This window comes from Cherax quadricarinatus, chromosome 1 (assembly GCF_038502225.1).
Source record: "Cherax quadricarinatus isolate ZL_2023a chromosome 1, ASM3850222v1, whole genome shotgun sequence".
Classification (NCBI taxonomy): Eukaryota; Metazoa; Arthropoda; class Malacostraca; order Decapoda; family Parastacidae; genus Cherax; species Cherax quadricarinatus.
In genome coordinates this window covers 34,118,220-34,144,079 of record NC_091292.1, presented here as the reverse complement: position 1 = coordinate 34,144,079, position 25,860 = coordinate 34,118,220, and the positions used below count along the sequence as shown (strand labels likewise).

Below are 25,860 nucleotides of genomic sequence, written 5' to 3'. Positions count from 1 at the left end.
AGAGAAGAAGGAAGGAAGGGGGAAGTCTGACTGAAGATGTTTCGCACAGGTTTGAGCGTCTCGATCAAGCTCAGCTGCGTGCGAAATACCCACTAAAATAATGGTTTGATTTGTTTTACGCTCGTTTATCCTCAGCTTCTTAATTTGAGGACGCACGCGCGCACACACACACACACACACACACACACACACACACACACACACACACACACACACACACACACACACACACACACACACACACACACAGCTCAGGTATGATAAAGCTCATGGAGCAGGGAGAGAGAGAGGACCTAGTAGCGACCAGTGAAGAGGCGGCGCCAGGAGCTATGAATCGACCCTTGCAACCACAATTAGGAGAGTACACACACACACACATACAGCAAAGAGTCAGGGCCAGGAGCTGTGAATCGACCCCTGCAACCACAACTAGGTGAGTACACCTGCTTAACATGCACACCTAGACTCTCCTTCCCCTGTCTGTGAAAACTTGCTGCTGTGGCAACCTAAGAGTCGAGTGATCATTCACGTCTGCTTCCTCCCACCTCTCTACACTCATCTACAACACTCACACAATACTGGGTTTATTTCGTGATTAAAGACCACAAAAATGATATTAGCTTCTTTACTGATTGGTAAAAACATTATTAAATAGTTTTGTTGAACACACTAATACGATATATCCCGCACTTTTTAACACAGTATAACTAACCCACACTTGTTAACACAGTATAACTAACCCACACTTGTTAACACTGTATAACTAACCCACACTTGTTAACACAGTATAACTAACCCACACTTGTTAACACTGTATAACTAACCCACACTTGTTAACACTGTATAACTAACCCACACTTGTTAACACAGTATAACTAACCCACACTTGTTAACACAGTATAACTAACCCACACTTGTTAACACTGTATAACTAACCCACACTTGTTAACACAGTATAACTAACCCACACTTGTTAACACTGTATAACTAACCCACACTTGTTAACACAGTATAACTAACCCACACTTGTTAACACTGTATAACTAACCCACACTTGTTAACACTGTATAACTAACCCACACTTGTTAACACAGTATAACTAACCCACACTTGTTAACACAGTATAACTAACCCACACTTGTTAACACTGTATAACTAACCCACACTTGTTAACACTGTATAACTAACCCACACTTGTTAACACAGTATAACTAACCCACACTTGTTAACACTGTATAACTAACCCACACTTGTTAACACTGTATAACTAACCCACACTTGTTAACACAGTATAACTAACCCACACTTGTTAACACAGTATAACTAACCCACACTTGTTAACACTGTATAACTAACCCACACTTGTTAACACAGTATAACTACACTTGTTAACAGTATAACTAACTAACCCACACTTGTTAACACAGTATAACTAACCCACACTTGTTAACACAGTATAACTAACCCACACTTGTTAACACAGTATAACTAACCCACACTTGTATAACTAAACACTAACACAGTATTAACACAGTATAACTAACCCACACTTGTTAACACAGTATAACTAACCCACACTTGTTAACACAGTATAACTAACCCACACTTGTTAACACAGTATAACTAACCCACACTTGTTAACACAGTATAACTAACCCACACTTGTTAACACAGTATAACTAACCCACACTTGTTAACACAGTATAACTAACCCACACTTGTTAACACAGTATAACTAACCCACACTTGTTAACACAGTATAACTAACCCACACTTGTTAACACAGTATAACTAACCCACACTTGTTAACACAGTATAACTAACCCACACTTGTTAACACAGTATAACTAACCCACACTTGTTAACACAGTATAACTAACCCACACTTGTTAACACAGTATAACTAACCCACACTTGTTAACACAGTATAACTAACCCACACTTGTTAACACAGTATAACTAACCCACACTTGTTAACACAGTATAACTAACCCACACGTATAACTAACCCACACTTGTTAACACAGTATAACTAACCCACACTTGTTAACACAGTATAACTAACCCACACTTGTTAACACAGTATAACTAACCCACACTTGTTAACACAGTATAACTAACCCACACTTGTTAACACAGTATAACTAACCCACACTTGTTAACACTGTATAACTAACCCACACTTGTTAACACAGTATTAACACAGTATAACTAACCCCCACTTGTTAACACAGTATAACTAACCCACACTTGTTAACACAGTATAACTAACCCACACTTGTTAACACAGTATAACTAACCCACACTTGTTAACACAGTATAACCCACATTTGTTAACACAGAACAATTAATCTACACTTGTTAATACAGTATAACTAACCCACACTTCGAAAAGGTAAACGAAGGTTCGGTCCCTCTAGTGCCGTTATCCACCCATTATACCGTTATCCACCCCTTGTACCGTTATCCACCCATTATACCGTTATCCACCCCTTGTACCGTTATCCACCCATTATACCGTTATCCACCCCTTGTACCGTTATCCACCCCTTGTACCGTTATCCACCCATTATACCGTTATCCACCCCTTGTACCGTTATCCACCTCTTGTACCGTTATCCACCTCTTGTACCGTTATCCACCCCTTGTACCGTTATCCACCCCTTGTACCGTTATCCACCTCTTGTACCGTTATCCACCTCTTGTACCGTTATCCACCCCTTGTACCGTTATCCACCTCTTGTACCGTTATCCACCTCTTGTACCGTTATCCACCCCTTGTACCGTTATCCACCTCTTGTACCGTTATCCACCCCTTGTACCGTTATCCACCTCTTGTACCGTTATCCACCTCTTGTACCGTTATCCACCCCTTGTACCGTTATCCACCTCTTGTACCGTTATCCACCCCTTGTACCGTTATCCACCTCTTGTACCGTTATCCACCCCTTGTACCGTTATCCACCCCTTGTACCGTTATCCACCTCTTGTACCGTTATCCACCCCTTGTACCGTTATCCACCTCTTGTACCGTTATCCACCCCTTGTACCGTTATCCACCTCTTGTACCGTTATCCACCCCTTGTACCGTTATCCACCTCTTGTACCGTTATCCACCTCTTGTACCGTTATCCACCTCTTGTACCGTTATCCACCTCTTGTACCGTTATCCACCCCTTGTACCGTTATCCACCTCTTGTACCGTTATCCACCTCTTGTACCGTTATCCACCCCTTGTACCGTTATCCACCTCTTGTACCGTTATCCACCTCTTGTATCGTTATCCACCTCTTGTACCGTTATCCACCTCTTGTACCGTTATCCACCCCTTGTACCGTTAACCACCTCTTGTACAGTTATCCACCTCTTGTACCGTTATCCACCTCTTGTACCTTTATCCACCTCTTGTACCGTTATCCACCCCTTGTACCGTTATCCACCTCTTGTACCGTTATCCACCTCTTGTACCGTTATCCACCCCTTGTACCGTTATCCACCTCTTGTACCGTTATCCACCTCTTGTACCGTTATCCACCCCTTGTACCGTTATCCACCTCTTGTACCGTTATCCACCTCTTGTACCGTTATCCACCCCTTGTACCGTTATCCACCTCTTGTACCGTTATCCACCTCTTGTACCGTTATCCACCTCTGGCAGGTCGCAAAGGTTTTACTCTCCGAGCAGTAGAACTGGACTAACCTGGCCTGAAGTAAGTCTAGCACCAACAGCCTCGTCAACCTGGCTGTTGATGTTAGCAGGCTGCAGGAAAAAAAAATTAAACTTGTAAAGTGGTAAGGTGAAGGAAGAAAGAAGACAGGTTGATGAAGGAAGGAAGGAAGGAAGGCAGCAAGGTCTGGTCTAACCTTTCTACTGAGCTCCCTTCTGATTTTTCCTCATTTTTCTAACTCGCTTTGGTAATGGGCGAAACAGTGTAGATAAAACTACCAGTGGGTGAAACAGTGTACAAATAAAACCACCAGTGGGTGAAACAGTGTACAAATAAAACCACCAGTGGGTGAAACAGTGTACAAATAAAACCTCTGATTTAGTTTTGTTTATTTCTAATGTCTGTGCTCCCTCTCTCTCTCATTAGAAAATTAAATAGTATACATTTCCCTGATTTTCTTTTTTCCTCGTTATAGATGTCACTCAGTGATCGCATTTATCAAATGTCTTCGTGAAGACAGTGAAGAGTAATTCTGAGTTTTTATGTTTTGTTTGGGTTGTCTTCCAAGGTCTCCGTAATTTCGACACAGTGGTTTAGCAGCTGTCAGAAGCACGGTGATCTTCCCGCTCTAAGTCCATGTTGACCTGGGTTATGCAGGTCATGTTTCTCTTCAAAATTTACAATTTTGCTGCTCACATCTCAGTGTTTATAGTGTGTGATGGTACAGTTGCTGGTCTATTTTTCTTTATTACCAGAGCTCCTCTGTGCAAAGGAGCTGCTGTGTCTCGTTCTACGTAAGCTCTAGTGAGTACTGAGTGCTCGTGCTGGTGGTATCTTGCCCTCCTCTCTCGCTAAATAATGATCATCCCTGTCACTACGATTATCACCAGTATCACCACTACTATCGCTACTACCACCATTTGTTATCGCCATTATCACTGCTACCATTACTACTGTCACTACTACCCTCACTTCATTGCTACTACCACTACCATCACTACCAGGACGTAGCGCCGCCGGCCTCACATCTGAGGACACAGTCGCCTCACGTACCAGAACACTTTGGTAGCAAAACCGTTTACCAGATGATGCAATTATGGACTGCAGGTAGATTGTAGAAGACCAGACAAATGCTTGTGTTAACTTACCGTATAGATGGCCAGGTAGATTACCAGGTAGATCAGCAGGTAGATGCCAATGTGAACATTGTGTATTAGCAGGAAGATATTGGTGCTGGTAGAAGACTTACAAGTCTAGAATACTCCCACCAATCGCTTCTCCTTTCTCAATTTTTTAATTGTGGTGAGCCACGCTGCCTAGTTCACCATTAGCAGAGTGAGAATCGAGTCTATCACTCCTTGCACTGAATGACCCACCCGAGTTTAGCGCTGTTGTTAATCCAGAGTAACATTACGTATAGGGGGCGTCCCAGGAAGTGTTGGTGGAGCGTGGGAAAGAAGCTATGTGATCATATTAAAGCAAGAATGAGTGGACAAAGGTAGTTCTAAGGATTTGTTGTGCTGTTGGAGTGTGAGCAGGGTTTATCTAGAGGAGTTCAGATAAACCGGTTAGCCTGACTCGAGTCCTAGAGTTGCACATGAATGGTATATAATACCGACAAGATGAAGAATTAAAGACATGTGCAACTTCTGGGTATCTTTATTTGTAGACTACGGTGCTCCTCACTGAGGGACTGATTACCTCATCTTTAGTATATAGTTCTACTTTCATCACATTGTATTGATAAAGCCAGTGGATGGCGAAACGTCTACAAATGTTGGACATGTGTCTAATTCTTCATCGATTCCCAGAGGTTGGAAGTGAATCTGTTTGGTTACAGCTTCTCGAGGGCCGAGAAAAACTAATTTTGGGTGTGATTTACAGGGCCCCAAATCTTGATAGGGAGTGCAGTAAACTTCTATGGGACGAAATTCGTAAGGCATCTACATACGAAAATGTTGTGCTAATGGGAGATTTCAACTATAGACAGATTGACTGGAGCAATTTGACAGGAAATTTAGAGTCGGGTGACTTTCTTGATACGATCCAGGATTGTTTTTTAAAACAGTTTGTGACAGAGCCAACTAGGGGAAATAACCTCCTTGACTTGGTTCTTGCCAGTAGGGAAACACTAATTAATAATCTTGAGGTTAATGATGAGCTTGGGGAGAGTGATCACAAATCACTCAGTTTTAACATATCATGGAATTCCCCTAATAATGGCAATCAAGTCTCCGTCCCTGACTTTCGCTTGGCTGATTTCATAGGACTGAAAAATTACTTAGGTGGGCTGAACTGGAATGACCTGACTAGGGGTCAGGTAGGTGGTGATGGTTGCCGATATGATGCTTTCCAGGGCATAGTTCTAGCTGCTCAGTCAAATTATGTTCCAAATAGGGAAATCAGATCAAACAAAAATGATCCTAAATGGATGAACAATAGATTAAAATATCTGATTGGTCAAAAGAGAGGCATATATAGGCAAATCAAAAGAGGAGAGGGGCAATTAAGAAATCGATATATTCAGTTAAAGAGAGAAATAAAAAAGGGAATTAGAAAAGCAAATAGAGATTATGAGGTTAAAGTTGCAAGAGAATCGAAGACTAACCCAAAAGGATTCTTTCAGGTATACAGAAGTAAGATCAGGGACAAGATAGGCCCACTCAAAAGTTCCTCGGGTCAGCTCACTGACAGTGATAAGGAAATGTGTAGAATTTTTAACACATACTTCCTCTCAGTTTTTACACAGGAGGATACCAGCGATATTCCAGTAATGATAAATTATGTAGAACAGGACGATAATAAACTGTGCACTATTAGGGTCACAAGTGACATGATCCTTAGGCAAATAGATAAATTAAAACCTAACAAATCCCCAGGCCCTGATGAACTGTATGCAAGGGTTCTAAAGGAATGTAAAGAGGAGCTTAGCACACCTTTGGCTAATCTTTTCAACATATCACTACAAACTGGCATGGTGCCAGATAAGTGGAAAATGGCAAATGTGATACCTATTTTCAAAACAGGTGACAGGTCCTTAGCTTCGAACTATAGACCAATAAGCCTAACCTCCATAGTGGGAAAATTTATGGAATCAATAATTGCCGAGGCAGTTCGTAGCCACCTTGAAAAGCATAAATTAATCAACGAATCTCAGCATGGTTTTACAAAGGGGCGTTCCTGCCTTACGAATTTATTAACTTTTTTCACTAAGGTATTTGAGGAGGTAGATCATGGTAATGAATATGATATTGTGTATATGGACTTCAGTAAGGCTTTTGACAGGGTCCCACATCAGAGACTATTGAGGAAAATTAAAGCACATGGAATAGGAGGAGAAATTTTTTCCTGGATAGAGGCATGGTTGACAAATAGGCAGCAGAGAGTTTGCATAAATGGGGAGAAATCAGAGTGGGGAAGCGTCACGAGCGGTGTTCCACAGGGGTCAGTGTTGGGCCCCCTGCTGTTCACAATCTACATAAACGACATAGATGAGGGCATAAAGAGCGACATCGGCAAGTTTGCCGATGACACCAAAATAGGCCGTCGAATTCATTCTGACGAGGACATTCGAGCACTCCAGGAAGATTTGAATAGACTGATGCAGTGGTCGGAGAAGTGGCAGATGCAGTTTAATATAGACAAATGCAAAGTTCTAAATGTTGGACAGGACAATAACCATGCCACATATAAACTAAATAATGTAGATCTTAATATTACGGATTGCGAAAAAGATTTAGGAGTTCTGGTTAGCAGTAATCTGAAACCAAGACAACAGTGCATAAGTGTTCGCAATAAAGCTAATAGAATCCTTGGCTTCATATCAAGAAGCATAAATAATAGGAGTCCTCAGGTTGTTCTTCAACTCTATACATCCTTGGTTAGGCCTCATTTAGATTATGCTGCACAGTTTTGGTCACCGTATTACAGAATGGATATAAATTCTCTGGAAAATGTACAAAGGAGGATGACAAAGATGATCCCATGTATCAGAAACCTTCCCTATGAGGATAGACTAAGGGCCCTGAAACTGCACTCTCTAGAAAGACGTAGAATTAGGGGGGATATGATTGAGGTGTATAAATGGAAGACAGGAATAAATAAAGGGGATGTAAATAGTGTGCTGAAAATATCTAGCCTAGACAGGACTCGCAGCAATGGTTTTAAGTTGGAAAAATTCAGATTCAGGAGGGATATAGGAAAGTACTGGTTTGGTAATAGAGTTGTGGATGAGTGGAACAAACTCCCAAGTACCGTTATAGAGGCCAGAACGTTGTGTAGCTTTAAAAATAGGTTGGATAAATACATGAGTAGATGTGGGTGGGTGTGAGTTAGACCTGATAGCTTGTGCTACCAGGTCGGTTGCCGTGTTCCTCCCTTAAGTCAGTGTGACCTGACCTGACTAGGTTGGGTGCATTGGCTTAAGCCGGTAGGAGACTTGGACCTGCCTCGCATGGGCCAGTAGGCCTTCTGCAGTGTTCCTTCGTTCTTATGTTCTTATGTTTAAATTAGGATGTGGAAGCACTTCTAAGAAGATAGTTGAATTTATGATGCTGGATGTGTTTTCTTCTCTGCCTGAAGGACAGATCACCTAAAAAAAAATTCTGTTCTTCGCAGTGTTATATTCATATGCACATGACTGACGAAGCCTGCTGTATATGCGAAATATTTGGGCAATAAAGACACCCAAGTGTTGCGAATGCGTCTTATATATCATCCTAGGGGTACTCATACTGTTTTAGCAATTTCCATTTAATCTAAGATCACTGACCTGTGGTAGTCATCACGACAGAAGATGTGACCATCCCTAGCGAAGCAGGTGACAGCGTCGTCCAGGGGAGCGTGGCAGGCGACGCAGCGCAGGCACCCAGCGTGCCATTTGCGCTCCACCGCGCGCAGGTAGAAGCGGTCGATGATGCGGCCAGAGCAGCCGGCACAGAAGGACACCTCGCTACCCTCTCCGCCGCTGGGCACGCTAGATACCCCGCCCGACGACAGTACAGTAGCCGGGGACCCAACACCTGTGTTGAACAACATGGTCACTTGACATGATCACTTAACATAGTCACTTAACATAATTAACATAATATGGTCACTTAACACGCTCACCTAACACAGCAACATTGTCATTTAGCATAGCATGATCACTTAACATGGTCACTTAGCATAACAACATGGTACTTACCAACATGGTCACTTAACATGGTCACTTAACATGGTCGTGTACGTCCGGCCCATACTAGAGTATGCAGCACCAGTTTGGAACCCACACTTTGTCAAGCACATTAAGAAATTAGAAACAGCTTAAAAGTTTGCAACAAGACTAGTCCCGGAGCTAAGGGGTATGTCCTACGAAGTACGAGGATGGGTTAAGGGAAACCGACCTGACTATAATTGAGGATAAGAGAGATAGGGGGAACATGATAACTACGTATAAAACACTGAGAGGAAATGACAACGTGGACAGGGCTATAATGTTCCAGAGATGGGACACAGCAACACGGGGACACAACTGGAAGTTAAAAACTCATATAAATCACAGATATCTTAGGAAATGTTTCTTCAGCCTTAGAATTTTAAGGAAGCTGAAAAATCTGAAGATTGAAGCAGTGGAGGCAGGATCCATACATAGTTTTAAGAAGAGGTACGATAAGGCTCTTGGAGCAGTTGGAGTTGGAGCAGTTGGAGTTGGAGCAGTTGGAGCTAGTTGCTAAAAGCAACTAGCGAAGAGGTGGGACCAGGAGCTATGAATCGACCCTTGCAACCACAAGTAAGTGAATACAAATAGGTGTGCGCGCGCGCGCACACACACACACACACACACACACACACACACACACACACACACACACCAGCACGCGAAGGCGGATACAGAATGGAATGATTAAAGTTTATCGTTGAAGTAGCTAGTTCATTATGCACCTTATAACCATCCTGTAGACGGTAGTGGCTAGTTTATTGTGAACCTCACCTACCTCCTCTGCACGGTAGTAGCTAGCCTATAGTGTTCTCTACATCCCTCTTGTGGATGGTAGCAGTGGCTAACTTATTGTGCACCCCATATCCATCCCGTGGACGATATTTTCTAATTTACTGTGCACCTCATGTTCATCCTGTGAACTCGACCCTCCTCATAATATCTCTTCCAAACCCCCTTAACACCGTCCCTCTCATCCTCAACACTCTCCCATTAACTCTTTACCGACCCTCTTCCATCCCTCTTGATCATATGTTTCCACTTACTCAGGGCTGCTTCTACATTCCATAAAACCAGCCGAGTCTTGTTCAGAGCTGCACCTGTCTTCACCTCGGCAGCTGCTCTAAGACAGATCACCTGCCCTCCAGGTATACCCGGCCACCTTCCCTTGAAGACCTATCAGCAACAGTAGCACTAGTAACAGCAGCATCAGCATTAGCAGTAGTAACACCAGCAGCAGTAGCATTAGCAACACCAACAGTAGTAGCGGTAACACCTGAACCAGCAGTAGTACTAGCAGCAGCAGTAACATCTGCACCAGTAGTGGTAGCAGTAAGGCCTGCACCAGCAGTAGTAATGGCAGGTAGCACCTGCACCAGCAGTAGTAATAGCAGGTAGCACCTGCACCAGCAGTAGTAATAGCAGGTAACACCTGCACCAGCAGTAGTAATAGATAACACCTGCACCATCAGTAGTAGCAGCAGCAGCAGTAACACTTGCACTAGCAGTAGTAGTAGCAGCAGCAGCAGTAACACTTGCACTAGCAGTAGTAGTAGCAGTATCAATATCAGCAGCAGCAACTCCAGCAAACGTACCTACAACAGCACTGCTAAAGTAGTAGCAGGAAAACCAGCAGTAGCACAGCATCAACAAAAGTAGCAGTAGCAACGCAAACAACGGTATCGGCAGCAACACCGGAAAAACTAGCAACAGCAACACCGGTAACATTAACAGAAGGAACAGCAATAATAGCAGCAGGAACAATAGCAAAAGTCTCAGCAGCAACGCCAACATAAGTATCAGTAACACCAGCGCCAACAGCAGCAGCAGTAATATTAACAGCAGCAGTAATAGCAACAGCAGCAGTAATAGTAACAGTAGCAGTAATAGTAGCAGCAGCAGTAATAGTAACAGCAGCAGCAGTAATAGTAACAGCAGCAGCAGTAATAGTAACAGCAGCAGTAATAGTAACAGCAGCAGTAATAGTAACAGCAGCAGTAATAGTAACAGAAGCATTAGTAACAGTAACAGCAGCAGCAGTAATAGTAACAGAAGCAGCAGTAACAGTAACGGCAGTAGCAGTAATAGTACCGACAGCAGCAGTAATAGTAACGGCAGTAGCAGCAGTAATACAAACAGTAGCAATAATAGTAACCGCAGCAGCGGCAGTAACAGTAACTACAACAACAGTAATAGTAACAGCAGTAGCAGTAATAGTAACAGCAGCATCATTAATAGTAACAGCAGCATCATTAATAGTAACAGCAGTAGCAGTAATAGTAACAGTAATAGTAACAGCAGCAGTAGCAGCAGCAGCAGTAGTAATAGTAACAGCAGCAGTAGTAATAGTAACAGCAGCAGCAGTAATAGTAACAGCAGTAGCAGCAGCAGTAATAGTAACAGCAGTAGCAGCAGCAGTAATAGTAACAGCAGCAGTAGCAGTAATAGAAACAGCAGTAGTAGTAGTAACAAGCAGCGGCAGTAATAGCAGCAGCAGTAGTAGTAACAGCAGCATCAGTAATAGTAACAGCAGCAATAGTAATAATAGTAACAGCAGCAGTGGTAGTAATAATAGCAGCAGCAGCATCAAAAGTAACAGCAGCAGCAGGATTAATAACAGCAGCAGCATCAGTTCATTTTTTTTTATCAATTTCTGCTGAATGTTTAACATTTAGTGTTTAATATTAGTTTCGTTCTCGTAGAAAGTAGCACCATGACAAGTGTCTGTTATGGTTATGCAGCTGTCAGGGTCCACAACTGTACTCTGAATGACAGGGTTGACCTCCAGCCTACCTGGCAATATACTTAGCCTCTGGCTGGAGGTCAGTCTCTCACTAGCTGGCTGATTGTGTATACTGATCTCTCTTACTTGAGTTGATGAGCCAATAACAGTGAGCAAACTCACTGAGTTTGCTCCTTGTTATTGGCTCATCAACTCTCTCATTATAATACTAGGATATCTTCCTACATTACTGCATTGTTGCTTACTTTGTAAATATTGGCAGTGAAGATGTATGGGCACTATTAAAACTGCTTTTGGTGTTTTCCTTTACCTTTATTTGTGTGATCGTTCCTTTACTAGTGAGCTACGTTAAAGCCAGGTAATTACGTTGCTGCTATATTAAGTGACTGCTGCTGTTGCTGTGCATCGTGAGAGTCGCCCAGTTTTGCTTAACTGATTTTTAGTGCTAATTTGGTAATGCCACAAGTGCGTGTTAGGCGTCTGTTGACGGCATGTACTTTACAAGCTTTGCCAAAATAGTCTCAACAGCTCTGCTGGTATATTGTTCGTTCTACCAGCACTGAATATCGCCGCAATTTATCTGCTGTGCAGCGTCGTGAACTAATTTGCAATAAGCTAAAGATTTATCCATCAAACATTGCTTCTCCGTTTAGTGATTGTGCTGTACTGGGAGCTCGTGATAGTCTCCGATCCGATCCGTAAGTCGTAAGGGCAAGTGACGGTGAACCAGGTTTAGCGCACGATATATTTGCTTCGTTGGCAGATGAGTGAACAGCAAACTTTGCTAAAGAAGAATATGACAGGGAGGAGAAGTGACAATATCGTCGTATTTCTTATGAACATTTTAATGTACAAAAATCTGTATCGTTGGTGCCTCGATTATCTGAGTCAGAGCCTGAGTAATTTTACGATTTTTTCGAAAATGAGACTTGAGCTTTGCAGTGGCAAAGCTCAAGTCTGGAGCGGAGCAGAGAGATACATGATAATATATACCTAGAAAGTACTTGAGGGCTCCCTCCTAAATCTGCACACTGCCATAGTAACATACTGGAATGAGAGATATGGGAGGAAGTGCAAATTAAACCCCTTAACAAGCAGGGGGACCGTGGGCACAATAAGGGAACACTGTATCAGTGTCTAAGGCCACAGTATTCAATGTCTAACCCGAAGATATCAGAACCACTGCTAAGACAAATGTAGAAGTCTTCAAGAGGAAACTGGACAAGTATCTTCAGGTGCTAGATTAACCAGGCTGTAATGGGTATGTGAGTCAACGGGCCACCAGCAGCGACAGTCTCGTTGACCAGGCAAGCACTAGACGAGCCTGGCCTATGGCATTGCTCTGAGGGTAGAAAAATTCTCGGAGCTTATAAAATGTATATCAGCGGTAAAGGTGGTCAGTCGAGCATTGATCGGCACTTGTTCGCACTGCATTGTATGGCAAGGCAACGTCTAGCTTGTGAGACGATGACTTTACAGTACAGTGAAGGCTACTGTGTTCAGTGCTTATCATTGTATGACTGCAAAGTACAGACTTGAGTTCAAGTCAAAGTCAACCAGGACAACATTAGAACACATTGAGCAAGTGGTTCAAAGCAACAGGTGTGTTGAATTTTAGCGAGTTGGCACAATTTATTTAACTGGATAACTTCAAAGTGTGTGTACCAGTCACGACGTTTAGGAGTCTCTGGAAGATCACAGTTGGAACTCTGTTTTAGAAGCAGCAAAACTTGCCAACACATTTGAGACCACCGTGTTGTATGGTTCAAGTGTAAACATTGGACACTTAGCGTGATAAATACTAGAGGTGTCACCATACAATAAGAAATAATCTGTTCAGAGCAGAGTGAATTTCCTGGGACTGAGGGTGCACCCAGCCAAACATGGATGTTGAGATTAGATAAGCCCACAGTGAGCTTTAATTTTAACACATCAGCCATCTCCCGAAAAAAGAAGAAACAAAAGAAAAGAAATGTATTAGTATAAATTTTAAGCAATTATCCAAAATTTGCTTGAGACATATAGTGAAACCTCGGTACTCGAACGGCTCCATACTCGAACATTTCGGTACTCGAACCGGTAAAAAAAATTGCTCAGTAGTCGACCGTTTGCTCGGCACTCGACCAAACATGACCTACCAGAACATGTGTGTCAGTCTCCCGACAGCTGTTGCTCAGTCCAAAACTGTGCTGAGCTTCATTGTAAACTATTTCGTGTTTCTTCGCATTTTTGGGTGTTTTTATATATTTGTATAAAGCCACCATGGGGGCCAAAGAAGATTAGTGATAACAGACAACCAAAGAGAAAATTGGTTAGTGTTTGATTGCCCTGATGTAAACACCACCTCTGCCTCTCCATATAATATGCCTTTTGTTATTAATTTCGGCGTCTTTATTGTGCTTCTAGGTTATCTATCGTGTTTCTGATATCAAGTTGGAATAAATGTGATAACCTTTATCCGGCTATCAAGACAATTCACCAGATACTGAATGCTCCTCCTACTGGCCCCTCCCTCTCCTATAGCTCCTCCCACTTCGGGTCCCTCTTATATTACACTTGCTTTCCATTTTGAATTTTTATTCACGAAAAAAATAGAAGATTTACTATTATTCAGACTACTGCAACATTGAAAAAATGGTATAAATAATATCAGCGCATTTGTGAAAACATATTAGACCCACTAGTTGACGTGTATTGAAGGCGTGACATGATTTGTTTACTCTTGAACATCAGCAAAAATCGAACATTTCTGCTACTTTGAGCTCAATTTTAAGGTACTTTTTACCTGTAAATCATTCAGACTCATCTTTATTTCTGTTATATATCTTTCATTCTATCAAATGAGACCTAAGAAACGAGAATACAATTATAAACACCATACGAAAATGCACCGCAAAATCTCAGTGTATTTTTGGGGTCTGAAACGGATTACTCTAATTCACATTATTCCTTATGGGAAAAATTCGTTCGGTACTCACAGATTGGAATTGGAACAGCCTTCTGGAACGAATTAAGTTCGAGTACCGAGGTTCCACTGCACTCATATGTACACCTGTCATTCCCTTTAGGCTTAGTTTCACGGAATGAATATGGAATGCACAATAAACTAGTCCCTACCATTCACAGGATGGATATGTTTTTAATGCAATATTTAAAAAAAAATTCAGCTTGAAAAACTTGCTAATGTCGCCCTATTCACAGACAACTTCACCAGTGAACTTCTCCAGTGGCGGGGTTGATCCGGGATACTTGGCTACATGACTCCTAAATATCCACAAATTCCTTTTCCGATTTCAATTTTTTTTTAACATAATAATAAGAGATATTTAAAGGCAGTATTTTTGCATGCGATAGCTACAGTAATTGAGTCTTTTATAACTTCACGGTTGTCTAAACTATACAACATGTGCACCTCTAGTGACCCGTAACACGTTTAATCGATAATTCAAATCATTGTACGTATTTAAAGTAAAAGGACACAAGTGCAACTAATGTGACATTATATTGTGGCAACGTTTCGCTCTCCAGGAGTTTTATCAAGCCGTTACAAACAGTACATGCATGAAATGTCCATTATGTTTCGCTCATGGAGAGCGAAACGTTGCCACAATAAAATGTCACATTAGCTGCACTTGTGTCCTTTTACTTTACTTATTGTCGGTAACTCTACCAACTTTATTACATTGTACGTATTGACCAGCATACCCGGTTTGACTTTTCTGATTCCATTTATTCTATCATGGAGTGCTTAAGGTCAACTGCTGGTATCTGGAAAACATTCCTTCAGAAACCACCACAAGAAGCTTAACATATCAGAGGAGCTTGTGCTGGGGATGGGGGGAGGCATTTAATAGGGCTCACACCTAATCCATCTGTGAGGGAACTTCTTGTTACGATAATACGCTATTGCACGCAGAAAACTATGTTATTGTATCTTTCACCATTTTGTTGTAATAAACTTTAGAAATCGGAGAAGTCTTTGTGGATACGTTATCCTTTTTTCCGCGTCATTTATTGCAAGGACTGTTGACGAGCTCGATCCTCCGTCTGTTGTTCTCGAAACATACAACTGTTTTCATTAAAACTGTACCCGTTTACCTGAGTACATGTTTCAATGTCTTTATTAAAGCCTCGTCCGCTCGATTCATGTCAGTGGATACTATAATACATTAAGTTCAACAATATCTTTAAAACAGCCTATTATATCTTTCTTTAACCTACATTTATAACTGCTATAATAGTAATGTGTTGAGTATATTTGTTCACTCAAGGTGTCTAGCCTCTCTCAGGTATTGTCCAGAAGCCATGTGATTCAAAGTTCAGGAGAAAATTTCAGCCTAAAAATATTTACGGGTTACGTCCAGCTGATGAAAGCTGATACACTTAGTCCGTCCCGAGATGCACAAGTTACTTGCTTGCTGATTGTCTTTTGTCACAACGGCCGTCTCCCACATCAGAGTTTAAATGAACTTCGAACCGCAACATATTCACGCATCCTTCCGGTTGCAGATATGTCAAAACATAACACACTGACAAGAGAGAGTGAAAAAATTATAGAGGAAAATAAGCCTATTAAAAATACCGAGTATGGAGGAAGTGATTGTATTCAGATATTTGGCTATGGATTTGATAACAAATGGGCAAGGTGAACCACAAAATAGACGGTAAAAAAGGTAGGTGGTGTGTTGAGGCAAATGTGAGGTTGAAGGCAGTGAAGAAATCTTGGCTGAGACTGATGTGTAGTGTGAATATCATGCACAGAATTTGTGGTGTAGAAATTAGACGACGTAGTGAGATTACCAAAGATATGATTCAGAGGGCGGTGGAAGGGCTGTTGAGGTGGTTTGGGTATTTTGAGAGGATGGAACAGAATAAGAAGAGCATGTTACAATTTATTCGGCGTGTGTCACACTCCCTTATGGGCTGCCTCCCAACCAGCAAACTGGGTGCTAAGGGTTTAACGATTAATGGGGTACCTATTGATAAATCAGTACCTTGGTTCATTGGCCAATCACAGGCAAGCCCACCAAAGCTGAAGCAACGTGGTTCATTTGCGGTAAGCACTGGCAGACTTGCCTAGCTGCTGGTTGAGCACAGGGCACGCTCTCTGGCTTCTGCTTTGCCATCTATCACCGTGGTGTACACTTACTGTTCTATCTGTACATAGTACATACCTGTATATATCTGGTGAAGGCAAATGTACATTATAGTCTATTGTTGAGTTTTGTTTGCACCAATTCCCATTATGACCAGGTCTCACAGGCCATTCTTTACCTGTGTTCATGGTAGGAGACGAATGATTTTCATGGTTTGGCATGATGTTGGAGTGAGTGGAAGGAAACATTTATGATGATATTCAAGGAAACCGATTAGCCGGACTTGAGTCCTGGAGGTGGGAGGTGCAGTTTCTGCACTCGAAGGAGGGATGTAGATATTACACATTGAAGTATCACTTGAAGCCTGCGCCTTTCTGGCAAGACAGGTATTGTAAGAGTGATGGTGAATGTTTTTTTTTTTTAGGGGAACCACCCTACCTGTCTTCTTGTTAGCTTACTAGTGGCTGTAGCGGCTTACCAATGGCCAGACTTGCGTACCGTGACCAGAGTGGCTTACCAGTGACCAGAGTGGCTTACCAGTGGAGCCGGCGTCAGAACCCGGTGAAACGTAGTTGTTGGCTCGTTCGCTACACGGACTAACGAACGAGCCAGGTCCTCCCGAGGAAGCTGATGAGTTGGACGACGAGGACGAGGACGAGGGCGTCAGCGGTGCTTGCTCGTGGGCGCCGGCGTGGTCGTGGGCGTGGGCGTGGTCGTGGAGCTGAGGCATGGTGGGCGAGGGGTCACAGCCGGGGTCGTAGGCTCCCTCAGAGGACCCGTACTGCTGCAAGGAGAACAAACACAGAAATAAGACCAAAAGGAAACTTGGCTATACACACAACACACAATACATACAACAGCATACACTATAACACTACAACACACACACAGAAAACACACAACACCCACATAACACACACACACACACACACACACACACACACACACACACACACATCGGATGAGAATCAGGTAGGACTTCAAAGAGACCTGTACAGGCTGGACACCTGGTCCAGCGACTGGCTTCTCGAATTTAACCCCGCCAAATGCAAAGTCATGAAGATCGAGGAAGGGCAAAGAAGACCGCAGACGGAGTATAGGCTAGGTGGCCAAAGACTGCAAACCTCGCTCAAGGGGAAAGATCTTGGGGTGAGTATAACACCAAGCATGTCTCCGGAAGCACACACCAACCAGATAACTGCTGCAGCATATGGGCACCTGGCAAATCTGAGAATAGCGTTCCGATACCTTAGTAAGGAATAGTTCAAGACACCGTAAACTGTGTACGTCAGGCCCATATTGGAGTATGTAGCACCTGTTTTGAAACCCACACTTGATCAAACACGTGAAGAAATTAGAGAAAGTGCAAAGGTTTGCGACAAGGCTAGTTCCAGAGCTAAGGGTAATGTCCAACGAAGAAAGGTAAAGGGAAATTGGTCTGACGACACTGGAGGACAGGGTTAGGGGAGACATGATAACAACATACAAAATACTGTATGGGATAGACAAGGTGGACGGAGACAGGATGTTCCACAGAGGGGACACAAAAACAAGGGGTCACAACTGGAAGTTGAAGACCCAGATAAGTCAAAGGGATGTTAGGAAGTACTTCTTCAGTCATAGAGTGGTCAGGAAGTGGAATAGCCTAGCAAGTGAGGTAGTGGAGGCAAGAACCATACATAGCTTTAAGATGAGGTATGATAAAGCTCATGGAGCAGGGAGATAGAGGACCTAGTAGCACTCAGTGAAGAGGCGGGGCCAGGAGCTGAGTCTCGACCCCTGTAACCACAATTAGGTGGGTGAGTACACACACACACACACACACACACACACACACACACACACACACACACACACACACACACACACACACACACACACACACAGGAAATTTTGCATTGTTCTTTGTCAGTTCATTGAGTATTTCCGTAACAGCAGCAGCAGCTACAACAGCAGCAGTACAAGCAGTTACAACAACAGCAGTACAAGCAGCTACAACAGCAGTACAGGCAGCTACAACAGCGGCAGTACAAGCAGAAAGAGCAACAGCAGTACAAGCAACTAGAACAGCAGCAGTACAAGCAGCTACAGCAGCAACACCATGAGCAGCTGCAGTAGCAGCAGAATGAGCAGCTGCAACAACAGCAGTTAGAACAGTTGTACTCGCAAAAGCAACAGCTACACTTGCAGCAGAAAAAATAAATAGCTGAAGTCGAAGTAGAAAGAACAGCTGCAGTAGGAGCAGGAAGAGTAGAACTAACTCAGCAGAAGCACTATCAGCAGCAGCAGAAGTAGCAGAAGCACCGGTATCTGAATCGCCACCATTTGCACGTTTACTTTCACCCACAGCATCACCATCAGAGCATCACCATAACAGCATCACCATAACACCTTCCTCAACCCAGGACGGAGGGTGAGAGGCGCACCACACCTGCACCACCTACCTAGGAACACTATGCAAATATGGGTGAGGCACGGTGGTACACGTGTCAGCGAGGAGCAGGTATGACGGCGCTGCATGTCCACCCCATGTTATCCCACCACACACCCATGCTAAATGCTACCTGTCGCACCCACCCGCCGCTCCTGACGCAGGACATGGCGACGCACTCAACACAGGTAGCACGACCCACACGCGCATACAGAAGCTCGCTCACATAACTACACCTTGTAGCAGATTCCCCAAGCTGAGTATGACAGGGTAACAATGGTTGGGAGTGGAGGAGGATGGGTGGGGAGGGATCAACGGGAGGCTGGAGGAGTGATCGTGGAGGGCAGGATGGAGAAGAGGTGCTGAAGGGCAGGATGGAAAAGAGGTGCTGGAGGAGTGGTAGTGGAGAGCAGGATGGAGGGGAGGTGCTAGAAGAGTGATCGTGGAGGGTAGGATGGAGGGGAGGTGCTGGTGGAGTGATCCTGAAGGGCTGGATGGAGGGAAAGTGTTGGAGAAGTGGTCGTGGAGGGGAAGTGCTGGAGGAGTGCTAGTGGAGGGCAGGATAGAGGGGAGGTGCTAGAAGAGTGGTCATGGAGGGCAGGATGGAGAGGTGCTGGAGAAGTGGTCATGGAGGGCGGGGTGGAGTGGAGGTGCCGGAGGAGTGGTCATGGAGGGGAGGTGCTAGAAGAGTGGTGATGGAGGGCAGGATGGGAGGTGCTGGAGGAGTGGTCATAGAAGGCAGGATAAAAGAAAGGTGCTGGAGGAGTGGTCATGGAGGACAAGATGGAAGGGAGGTGCTTGAAGAGTGGTCATGGAGGGCAGGATGGTGAGGAGGTACTGGAGGAGTGGTCATGGAGGGCAGGAAGGAGGGAAGATGCTGGAGGAGTGGCCATAGAGCGCAGGATGGAATGGAGCGCAGGATGGAGGGGAGGTGCTGGAGGAGTGGTCATGGAGGGCAGGATGGAAGGGAGGTGCTGGAGGAGTAGTCATAGAGGGCAGGATGGAGAGGAGGTGCTGGAGGAGTAGTCGTAGAGGGCAGGATGGAGAGGAGGTACTGGAGGAGTGGTCATGGAGGGCAGGATGGAAAGGTGCTGGAGGAGTGATCATGGAGGGCAGGATGGAAAGGTGCTGGAGGAGTGGTCATGGAGGGCAGGATGGAGGGGAAGTACTTTGCTTGCATTTTTTAAATAACTTAAGGCATAAAATGTCAAATATTAGAGCAGAGAAACCATACAACTTATGTTAAAGAATGAGACACTGAAGGAACGTTGCATCAGCCACCGACTTCTTCACTTTAGTACAGTGAAGAACCCGGAAACATGTATTAAACTGATCAAATCACTGGCTGGTGCAATGTTCCCTCAATAAAGATTCACAAATGCTGCACAAGTGTCTCATTCTTCAGCTTGTCGGTTTTCTAAAGTAACAATATGAACTCTGGGATGGTAACTGCTCCCTGGGTAAGTCTGACAAACGACTACGGACAGATATATTAAAGTGTTGTTCAATATTTCCGCCGATAATAAAATGACTTTTTCATGAAACTTATCAATACAGTATGCAAGGTGGGTATGAAACCTTAGTACACACTGGTAAATGAAAACTGCCTATGTTGTGTGTTCGTTTTTGAGTTCTTTATCTTTTCCATATCTGAGAAAACGAGATTTGTCACTAATGAAAATCAAGTTATTTTTCATTCGCTTACTGGAAGATTTTGTTTATATCTGTTATTTTTCTGTTTCTTCTACTGAAATCAATCGTCATATGTATTTTAGTATCGTCAGCAAAGTATTATATATTATGACTAGTGTTGTTATCCACAGTATGTGGATGAGAAGCAGTAATGGTGCCAACACTGTGCCTCGAAGTACTGACCCTTGTGTTTTGCTGACACTGGTATCTCTTCTACTGCTCTATGTGTTCTGTTTGCCAGAAATTTGAATATCGATTTCCATAATTTTCCTGCTCTGTATGTTAACCTTGTTTTATGGGCTGTCACTCCATGGTCACATATGTCAAATACCTTCACAAAGTTCGTGTTGACCACATCTGCGTTCTTGTATTCTTTCAGAGCTTCAATAATTGTCGTTAATGATCCAACAGTCATGGTAGGCATGATCTTCGTGCTCTAAATCCATGTTGACTTGGGCTGAATGTGTCATGTTGTTCCATAAAAACCGTAAGTTGGCTTCGCAGTGCTGTCTCAAAGTTTTATGATGTGTGATGTCAGTGTTACTGTTATGTAATTATTCTTTTTTTTTTCATCGCTCTGATCCTTCTTTTGTAAAGAGGAGTTATGTTTGCAGTTTTTTGAGGCCTGTGGAGTTTCACCTAAATCTTAGTTCCACATCCAAAGAACACCGAGTATTCTTACCATGGTACTTTGTATAATTTGGAGGAGAGGCTGTGAAGAAAAAGATGGTGGGGAGAAACTGAAAGACTGCGGTGGGGAGGAGCTGCAGCAGTGGCTGTGTAGAGAAGATTGTAAAGTGGGATAATTAAAGGAGTATCTGTGGAGGGAAGGGTTTTAGGAATAACAGCATAAAGAATATTGGTTTAAAAAGAGATGTGAGAAAAACACGAACATATTTATTAGGGAACGTTTCGGTTCTTGGACTTTGAGACCTTTGCTCTTCATGATTGTACTTTGTCTTTAGTATATAGTTCTACAGTCTCCCCATTATGTCCTTGAATTTGTATTGATAAAGCCACTGGATGGCGAAACGTCTACAAGTAAAGATAACGAGGTATTGCACATGTCTAATTCCTCAGAGAATCATTGTTTTAGTTAATCAATATAAGTGAGTATCACTATTTATTCAATATAACTAGTAAATTGGGACTTGTGCTACCCAGTAACAACACAGATCAGGACACCACACTAGTGACGAAAATTCACAGACGATTAGATGAGCCATTCTCGAGCTACGGAAAATTCACAGACATTCTTGAGCTCTGGAAAAGATTCCAACGATTTCAAGTTTTTTTTTTTTTTAACTATTTTACTGTAATGACAAATTTGCCCGTACTGAAGCAAGATTTAATGAGTATTATCCTGGCCCTGAAATGCATCAGCCATTAAATAGTGAAGCCATTCAGAAGATATAAACCGAAATTTATTTAACGTAGCGTAATGGGAATGAAAATTTTATACTCAAAATTGGCATTTATGCATCTATACAATTGAATTTTACTCGCCGCCGACGTTCAATGACAACGCTACTTTTTTCTTAACGTTTGAGGATGTGTCTCTCCGAGAGGCATCTTCAAACATTGAGATAACTTACAAAACTCCAATAACTCCGATAACTTACAAAACTCTGAGTTTTGGAAGTTACTGAAGTCATTCCAGTATGGCTCGAAACGGATCCTACAACTTTGGTCATATGGCATGAGAAACTTGCTAGAAACTTGCCATAGTTGCTCCACACCAACGTTGAAAATTTGGAGCCAGTTGAATAATGACCTGCAATGTTATGAGCGAAATAACAACGAAAAGTTGGAGGAAATAATAATAATAATTAATTTATAATATAATAATGATTATAATAAAACTAATAATTTATAATTTATAATAATAATAATAATAATAATAATAATAATAATAATAATAATAATAATAATAACAATAACATTGTGGGGTTGATGACCGTAACGACCAACTGCACATCGGCCTTGAACCTCAGAAAATGAGTTAAGTCATCAGACCTTCAGCATTACAGATATGGTTTTATTATTTATTTGTGTGTGTGTGTGTGTGTGTGTGTGTGTGTGTGTGTGTGTGTGTGTGTGTGTGTGTGTGTGTGTGTGTGTGTGTGTGTGTGTGTACTCACCTAATTGTGGTTGCAGGGGTCAAGACACAGCTCCTGGCCCCGCCTCTTCACTGATCGCTACTAGGTCCTCTCTCTGCTTCCAGGGCTTTGTCATACCTCGTCTTAAAGCTATGTATGGTTCCTGCCTCCACTATATCACTTGTTAGGCTATTCCACTTCCTGACGACTCTATGACTGAAGAAATACTTCCTAACATCCCTATGACTCGTCCGAGTCTTCAGCTTCTAATTGTGACCCCTTGTTTCTGTGTCCCCTCTCTGGAACAACCTGTTTCTGTCTACCTTATCTATTCCACGCAGTATTTTGTATGTCGTTATCATGTCTCCCCTGACCCGATTTCCCTCAACCTTTCCTCGTAGGACATAACCCTGAGCTCCGGAACTAGCCTTGTTGCAAACTTTTGCACTTTCTCAAATTTCTTGACGTGTTTGACCAGGTGTGGGTTCCAAACTGGAGCTGCATACTCCAGTATGGGCCTAATGTACACAGTATACAGTGTCTTAAACAATTCCTTACTAAGGTATCGGAACGCTATTCTCAGGTTTGCCAGGTGCCCGTATGCTTCAGCAGTTATCTGGTTGATGTGTGCCTCCGGAGACATGCTCGGTGTTATGGTCACCCCAAGATCTTTCTCCTTGAGCGAGGTTTGCAGTCCTTGGCGACCTAGTCTATACTCTGTCTGCGGTCTTCTTTGCCGTTCTCCGATCTTCATGACTTTGCACTTGGCAGGGTTGAATTCAAGAAGCCACTTGCTGGACCACGTGTCCAGCCTATCCAGGTCTCTTTGAAGTCCTGCCTGGTCCTCATCTGATTTAATTCTCATTAACTTCACATCATCTGCGAACAGGGACACCTCTGAGTCTATCCATTCCATCATGTCATTCACATATACCAGAAATAGCACTGGTCCTAGGACCGACCCCTGTGGGACCCCGCTCATCACAGGTGCCCACTGTGATACCTCATCCCGTACCATGACTCGTTGTTGCCTCCCTGTCAGGTATTCTCTGATCCATTGCAGTGCCCTTCCTGTTATACACACCTGATCCTCTAGTTTCTGCACTAGTCTCTTGTGAGGAACTGTGTCGAAGGCCTTCTTGCAGTCCAAGAAAATGCAATCAACCCACCCCTCTCTCTCGTGTCGCACTTCTGTAACTTTGTCATAGAACTCCAGAAGGTTTGTGACACAGGATTTGCCTTCCATGAATCCGTGCTGGTTATCGTTTATAATCTTGTTCCGTTCCAGGTGCTCCACCACTCTCCTCCTGAAAATCTTATCCATGACTTTGCATACTATACAGGTCAGTGACACTGGTCTGTAATTTAGTGCCTCTTTTCTGTCTCCTTTTTTAAAAATGAGAACTACATTTGCGGTCTTCCATACCTCAGACAGTTGCCCAGTTTCAAGGGATGTGTTGAAGATTGTGGTTAATGGCACACACAGTATATCTGCTCCCTCCCTGAGGACCCACGGGGAGATGTCCGGTCCCATTGCCTTTGATGTATCAAGGTCACTTAGCAGCTTCTTCACCTCCTCCTCCTCAGTTGTGTGCATATCGTCCAGCACCTGTTGGTCTATTCCCTGCTGGTGTACCCCTCTGTCCTGTCTTCCCAGAGTCCTTCCTGTCTCCTCTGTGAATACTTCCTTAAATCTCCTGTTGAGCTCCTCGCATATCTCTTGATCGTTTCTTGTGAGTTCCCCACCTTCTTTCCTCAGCCTGATCACCTGGTCTTTGACTGTCGTCTTTCTCCTAATGTGGCTAAACAGCAATTTCGGGTCAGACTTGGCTTTCGATGCTATGTCATTTTCGTACTGTCACTGGGCCTCCCTCCTGATCTGTGCATATTCGTTTCTGGCTCTTCGACTGGGTCGAAGAGCCTTCTTTACCTCTTCCATTCTCTAATGCACTTAGTTTTTGCCTCCCTGCACCTTTGAGTAAACCAAGAACTCGCTTTGGTCTTCCCATTGTTTCTGTTGCCCTTGGGAACAAACCTTTCCTCTGCCTCCTTGCATTTTGTTGTTACACACTCCATCATTTCATTTACTGTCTCTCCTACCATTTCTCTGTCCCGCTGCATCTCCCACAGGAAGTTCCTCATACCTATGTAGTCCACCCTTTTATAATTTGGCTTTTCCCATTCGATTCCTGTTACCCTCTCCACCTGTAACTCTACTATATAATCAAAACTCAGGACTACGTGGTCACTAGCTCCGAGGGGCCTCTCATATGTGATGTCATCAATGTCTGAGCTACTCAGGGTGAACACAAGGTCCAGTCTTGCTGGTTCATCTTCCCCTCGCTCCCTGGTAGTGTCCATGATGTCTTGATGCATGAGGTTTTCCAGTACCATATCCATCATCTTGGCTGTCCATGTTTCGGGGCCCCCCATGAGGCTCCAGGTTTTCCCAATCAATCTCCCTGTGATTGAAATCACCCATAACCAGTAACTTTGCTCTGCACGTTTGAGCTCTTCGTGCCACCTCAGCCAGTGTGTCCACCATCGCTCTGTTGTTCTCATCATCTTGGTCTCCTGCAGTTCTGTGGTGGGTTATATATCACAGGAATGACTACCTTATGTTGAATTTTGCCTGCTATGTAGTCCCTTTCTCCAGTCTCGTCCATGCCCTCCATTTCCTCAAAACTCCATTGGTTTTTTATGAGCAGTGCAACCCCTCCTCTCCCTCTGCTCTTTCTATCTTTCCTCAGGATCTGATATCCCGGTGGGAAGACTGCATCTGTTATTGTCTCAGTGAGTTTCGTTTCTGTGACTGCTATGATGTCCGGGGACTTCTCGTTGATTCTTTCGTGCCATTCCTCGCATTTATTTGCTATTCCATCTGTGTTTGTGTACCACACCTTCAGCTTCTTGTCTACCACGGTGGACCTGGCA

At 43.4% G+C, this 25,860-nt stretch overlaps 1 protein-coding gene across 2 annotated transcripts in view; it reads right to left on the bottom strand.

Moving 5' to 3' along the window:
- The window catches only part of LOC128687748 (LIM/homeobox protein Lhx9), a 573,843-nt gene that overhangs the window by 277,708 nt on the left and 270,275 nt on the right, over positions 1-25,860 (bottom strand). The window contains exons 2-3 of one of the 2 annotated variants that reach the window (XM_053775324.2): positions 17,242-17,488; positions 8,440-8,689 (exon numbers count right to left, since the gene is read on the bottom strand). In XM_053775324.2, the coding sequence (XP_053631299.1) occupies positions 8,440-8,689; positions 17,242-17,488 (497 nt within the window). The remainder of the gene's footprint in view (positions 1-8,439; positions 8,690-17,241; positions 17,489-25,860) is intronic. The other variant, XM_053775328.2, reaches the window with a different exon arrangement.